The 6,000-nt window shown below is 55.9% G+C and overlaps 1 protein-coding gene across 2 annotated transcripts in view; it reads left to right on the top strand.

Moving 5' to 3' along the window:
* The first annotated feature begins 325 nt into the window (after positions 1 to 325).
* The window catches only part of Mllt1 (myeloid/lymphoid or mixed-lineage leukemia; translocated to, 1), a 42,902-nt gene continuing 37,227 nt past the window's right edge, over positions 326 to 6,000 (top strand). The window contains exon 1 of one of the 2 annotated variants that reach the window (XM_006524778.3): positions 326 to 572. In XM_006524778.3, coding sequence (XP_006524841.1) covers positions 561 to 572 — 12 coding nt within the window. In that variant the 5' untranslated portion in view covers positions 326 to 560. The remainder of the gene's footprint in view (positions 573 to 6,000) is intronic. The other variant, NM_022328.2, reaches the window with a different exon arrangement.

Here is a 6,000-nt window from a genome sequence, read left to right as displayed (position 1 = left end):
AGCACCGAACATCGCCAGCGCTCCCTCCCTCCGCAGGGCTCGAACTTAAACTCTTAGGGCCTTTTTAGGGACGTCCCCTCTAGAGCCGCTCCCGGGGCGCAGTGCGCAGGCACCGCGCCACGGCCTGGCCCAACCCCTCCACGTGCGGCGCACACCTCGCGCCGCTCAGCAGAGCTCGCCTCGCGCCTCCTTCACTCCCTCCGCCCGCCCCCCTGCGGCGCCGGCTTTCTATTGGCTGACGGCTTCGTCGTTCTGACTGTCGCCCGGCGGGCCCCCACCAGCCCGGAAGTCCCGCCCCACGCGCGGGTCTCTGGCCTTCTGACAGGCTCGGAGGCTTGTCCATCGGCGAGGCCGGGCCCGAGTCGGCGGCTGGGGGCCCGCGGTCGCTGAGCCGCCCGGGCTGGCGGCGGTTTCCGGTTCAGCGCGGCTGGCGGGCGGGCGGGCGGCCCGGAACGGCGGCGGCGGCGGTGCGGCCCCCGACAGACAATGAGAGCGGCGGGGCGTTGCTGAGCGGCGGCAGCGAGAGCGACGCGGGCCCGGGGGCGGGGCGGGCGCCAGTCATGGACAATCAGGTAAGAAGCCTCCGCCCGGGACTGGCCTCCCGCTGCCCTGCGCGGCGTTGTGGCCGGCCCTGCGCGCACACCGCCCCGTGGGCACCGAGTTTGCGCGCGCCCACCCGGATGGGCCCTTCTCCAGCCACTGCGACCCCGGGGCGTCCTTCCCCCATCGCCATCTCGGGATGCCCCTCCTCCACTGTGACCCACGTACCCCTCCCCCATCGCGACCCCAGGTCTGGTGCAGAACCCTTTGGGATCTAACTCAGCACCCCAGTGCCACCCACTCCACACTGGGGAATTCTCTGCCAGCGTAGTGTATCCACACCGCCGCGGCATCTTGAGGGACTCAGCCTGGCTCAGAGCCCCGTGAGACACCCCTTAGAATCCCGGAGTACCCCCTGGGCATCATACAGGAGCTCAGGGCTTCAACACCTTAGGAACTCCATCTCATTCCAGAGTCCCCGGAGGCGCCCCTTAGGAATCCAGTTTACACACAGACTCCTGAAGTGTTTATCAGGATCCCAGGGATTTAGCGCCCTGGGCATCATCACAGCCTGGAACCCTTTGGGATTCCCCTTAGAGCCTTGGTACTACCTTAGCACCCTGGGGATCTCCCGCCTGGTCCACAGCTCTCCAGGAAGACTTTTGGAATCCTATAGCCACTCACAGCACCATGGGGATCCCGTCCTGGCCCCACATCCCCTGGGAAATCATTTAGAATCCCAGTAGAGAATGGAACCCATTGGGATTACAAAGCCACCCAGTCTAGCCGGGAACTCACGTCCCTTATGAATCCAAATCTAGCCAGACTCCCTTCAGAACTCCAGTACACCCCACAGCTCCTGGCATCCTTGTATGGCCCAGAATCTTTGGAAACATGTCTCAGAACTTAAGTGGGTCTTCCAGCCCCTGTGGTCCCTAGCATGAATCAGACTCTGTGGAGAGTCTACACAGAGTCCCCACAGACAGGGCTAGTAACTTTAGGATGCCCCCCCTACATATCCTCTTAGATGCTACACCACCCCAAATAGGGCCTGAGCCTCAATCTTTTTTTGGAAGATTCCTTCTTCCTGGGCCCATGACCCCAAATCTCCCCAAACTCCAGGGAATACCCCCCCCCCAACCAGGTGCTAGCTTCAGGTCTGTTTTGAATGCTCTCTGCCCAGCCACACCCTCTCTCCATCTAAGACACTCACTTCAGTTCACTTTTCCCAGCCTCTTGGGTAGCCTGCCTCCTCTACCTCTTCCCCTCATGTCACCCAGCTCTGTACCATGTGAGCTCCTCCCCATCTTCTTTAGATTCCCCTCACCCAGGGTCACATCCTCCCCCTTCCCTTCCAAAGACGGAACTTCCAGGGGTACCAGTCCTGGGAAGGTGTGGGGCTGTGGGGGTGGCAGCTGATGGCTTCCTCTGCTGTTGGTAAGGGCAGGTTGGGTCATCCCTAGCTGCTGGCACCATGGAGGCGGCTTTGTCTAGTTTGGCCATGTGGCTGTTAGTTTCAGATACATCGGTAGGGACCTCCTGTGTGTCCCACTATCTATGACCTAGGACCACTGGGGCAGGTAGCAGGCATAGCTTTTTTGTCCCTGGTGTGCCTGACTTGCTGCTAGTGAATAGGCTGATTTGCAAGCCTGCTTGCTACCTGGGCTCTTCATTAGTTGAACCACACAAAAAGTCCCTGTTCTTCGGCACCCTCTGCACTCCAAAACTCAGGAGTCCATGTCCTCAATAGAATCCCCAGAGATTGGAGACCATTCCCTCTGTGGTGTCCTGGGTGGCTGTCACTTTGTGGCTGTGATGCTGAGGAAAGGCAGCAATCTCAGGGACAGTGGGGAACAGGATTTGCTCAGGTGTAAGACCCCCAAGAGCTGCTGGTGCTCAGCTGTGTTTGTGGCTGCTTTTAGGTTTCAGCCAAGTAGATGAAAAGTTGAGTCCTTATCATAGGAGCACCTGCTAAATGCTGAGCAGCCATCATGACTGAGTACCCGGCCATACCAGAGGGTAATGGATAGGACCCTGGCACTAGAAGGTGTTGGTGTGCCTTTCCTTCCCGGCCAGCTCAGGAGACCCCTGCGGGGAGTGGAGGGCTGGCCCTCAGAGATGTGATTGTCCTCAAAGGACTGAGGGTGTGCAGGGTAGAGTCCGAGCCTCTCTCCACCATGGGGTTGCCATGAACAGATATGTATGTGCCTTACTGGGAAGCAGTGTGCTCGTTTGGGTGCTAGCCCTGCGTGCCTTCCCTGTCCCGGTCTCGTGTTTCCCTCTGACTCTGAGGCTGGTGCAGAGGCCAGCACAGAAGCAGTAGTTTTTACTCTGGGCTTCCCATTTTCTCTATGAGCAGGAAGGCCAGGAAAGTGTCTCAGGTGTCCCCTTCACGCCCATGCCCACCTCACTCCCCAATCCAGTGCTGTCTGGTGTATTGGATTTCCATGTTGAGCAGGGCATACCCAGGATTGCTGCTGACTTTGGGGAGGGGTGGAATGGGATTGGCTTTTTGGGGAACAATACTAGAAAGATGAGAAGGGTTTGAGAACCCAATGGGGCTCTCCGGCAATCATTAGGGAGGGTGTTGTAACTCCCAAAGAACCTGGAGTCCCCTTCCCAGAGTTCCTGGCCTGGCCTCAGAAGGGATGAAGTGAGATCACGGGTGGCCCTGTTTGGGACTGCTCCACTCTGGGAATGGAGATTTTTGGCTCAGGTGTGGGGCCAGTGTGGATTCCTTCCCTGATGTCCTGAGTGTTCCACCTCCCCACAGTGGGCAAAGCGCTGGAGATAGAGCCGAGTCTGGTCCTCTGTAGCTAGCTCTAGACTAGTTCTAGTACCCTGCCCAGGGAGTCGGAGACACATCGTGAATCTCCGTGTGTTGTAGACGCTCTCACAGTCTCCTTTCAGTGCCTGTCATAGCATGTGGACGGCACACCTGTCCCTTCCTGGATCTTTCCCATCCCTCTGTTTTAAGCATTGTGCCCTGTCAGAAAGAAGAAGGTAGCTGGACCCAGAAAGGAGGTGACAGTGGTTGGAGGCTGGGCCCTAGGGATGCCAGCTTAGATGTATTTTTTAATTTTTTGTTCTCCAGACTTGTCTTGCTTTTTGGCCAGGTGCTTTCCACTGGAGTGGAGTGTCTTAGGGGTACTGTGTTTCTCTTATGCTCCAGGCTACCTGCTTGCCAGGTGTGCTGTGTGGGACTAGTTCTAGAGAGCACAGTTGACTTGGTCTTGTGTCACCATTGCTCTGTTGGGTCCGGGTCTGGGTCCTGGCAGCTTCACCATCAGTGTGTGAACTTTGCTATGGGGTCAGACCTGATGTTTTTTCCTTACTGGAGGTGAGAGTCAGATGCATGCCAAGGTATTGCCAGCAGGAGCCAGATGACAGGTGTAATTATACCGTGGGGTGTTGTGTAGATTCCCAGAGGAAGGGGCATTTATTACAGAGAATTCCCACAAGAAAATTAAATGAAAACCTATAGGAAATCTAACAGATAATGACTGCCTCTTGGGTCCAAGCTTTGACTGAGCTTTTGAGGGTTGGCCAGGAGGAGTGGATGATGGATAGGTAGGAGAGATAGGTTGATTGATGTGTGTGGGTGGATGGATGGATGGATGGATGGGTGGATGGATGGATGGATGGATGGATTAGAGGATGGATGGATGGTTGGATGGGTAGATGGATATGTGAGTGCAGCTAAGTGAGTGGACGGCAGGTGGGTTGGTAGGTGTGTAGATAGATGGGTTGATGGTTATGTTAGTGCATGGTGGGTGAATAGACAGAAGGGAAGATGGATAGGTGACAGGGAGAATGGATGGATATATGAGTGTATGGTGGGTGGATAAGGGTGTGTGGGTGGATTTGGAGTCACTCAGTGCTGTGGGATGGGGAGTTCTGCCATTTGCCCCTTCACACCTAGAGAGAGCGGGCTCCCTCAGGAAGAGCCTGTGAGATGCCCCCTGTGCTGTTTGTCTGGCTTGCTGGATTGAGATTCTGGGTCTGAGTGCCCTTGCCCGTTGGCCTGCAGCATGAAGCCTCCTTTTGAGCTTAACTGGCCCCATGTAGTACTCTGAGGCTTCAGGCTGCTGTACCCCTTGGCTTCTGATCTCCAGCAGTAGAATAAGTGACACTTCTTGGAGCAGGCCTTGGCTGCTCACCTCTGCTTGGGGACTTTCCTTGGGGTCCAGGCAGCAAGGTCACTTATAGCTCCCAATTTTGTTTTTGTTTTTGTTTTTTGCTTTTTGCTTTTGTTTTTGTTTTTTGAGATAGGGTTTCTCTGTGTAGTTCTGACTGCCCTGGAACTCACTCTGTAGACCAGGCTAGCATCGAACTCAGAAATCCGCCTGCCTCTGCCTCCCAAGTGCTGGAATTGTAGGCGTGCGCCACCACTGCCCGGTGTAGCTCCCAGTTTTGGGATTGTGCAGAGGCATCCATGCAACAAGTAGTCATAATGCTTGGAGGGCCTTGTGGTGCTGGCGGCATGAGGTGAGCTGTGCTGTTTACGGCAGTGTCTCCACCCAAGTTCCACTTGCCATCAACACTACTCCTGGAGAATCAGCTAGTGGGTTTGCTCAAGTATGGGCACAAGAAATCCAGGTAGAGAGCAAGGAGGGGCCTGAAGATGATGGCACCAGGATGGCTAGGGCTCAGCTGTGCCTTGAGCTGCAGCAGCAGCTTTAGGCCCCTTTCTCATGTTGATGGCATAGACCCTGTGGTGTCCCACCACCATTTCTAGAAGATTCTGGTCCCCCAGAGTGTGGGTCTCTCCTTGAGGTTCAGCACAAGACAAAGGTGATTAGGTCTGGGGGACCTGGACATGACTGGTTCGGCCCTTAACCGGGGGGGGGGGGGGGTGTTGTGGCCCTAGTTGGTACTAGCCCTTTGGGAATTAGTGTCATTAGCCAGTGCTTTGGGCACACGTTGTCAACACCTAGAAACCTACAGTTTACTTTGGCTTGTGCCTCGAAGTTCTGGTGCCTGCGTCCTAGCCCCAGTGGAGCTGTGGTCATTCGTTCTTTCGCAATAGCCACTGTGCTGCCCGTGCTGTGGCCCATAGGAGAACCTCATGTCAGGCAGGCCGCCCAGGGCTCAGCTGGTGAGTCGTAGGATATATAGATCAGGCCTAGAGCTGACAGGAACTCCAAAGAAGTGACTCAGGGGAATAGGGTCACCTGTGTTAGGAGTCTTGGAAGCCTCCAGCCAGCAGTGGCCCTCTGATCATGTTCTCCAGGGTGCTGGCAGTATTGCTTTAGAATCAAATTGAAAATTCTCTAACCATACCCCATGCTCATAAAACTGCTTGGGCTTCGTCTGTAGTTTGTCCATGCAGGCTTCCTGGGGTCTGGCCATGTAGCAGAGGCTGGCCTCTGCCGGGTCACTTGCATGTACCACACCCAGCAGGGTGTAAGTGTTGATGGGTAGTTTTCCCCAAGATGTTCCCAGTGCTGGGATTCTGGG

This window comes from Mus musculus, chromosome 17 (genome assembly GCF_000001635.26).
Source record: "Mus musculus strain C57BL/6J chromosome 17, GRCm38.p6 C57BL/6J".
Taxonomy (NCBI): domain Eukaryota; kingdom Metazoa; phylum Chordata; class Mammalia; order Rodentia; family Muridae; genus Mus; species Mus musculus.
This window is presented reverse-complemented; position numbering and strand designations above follow the sequence as displayed.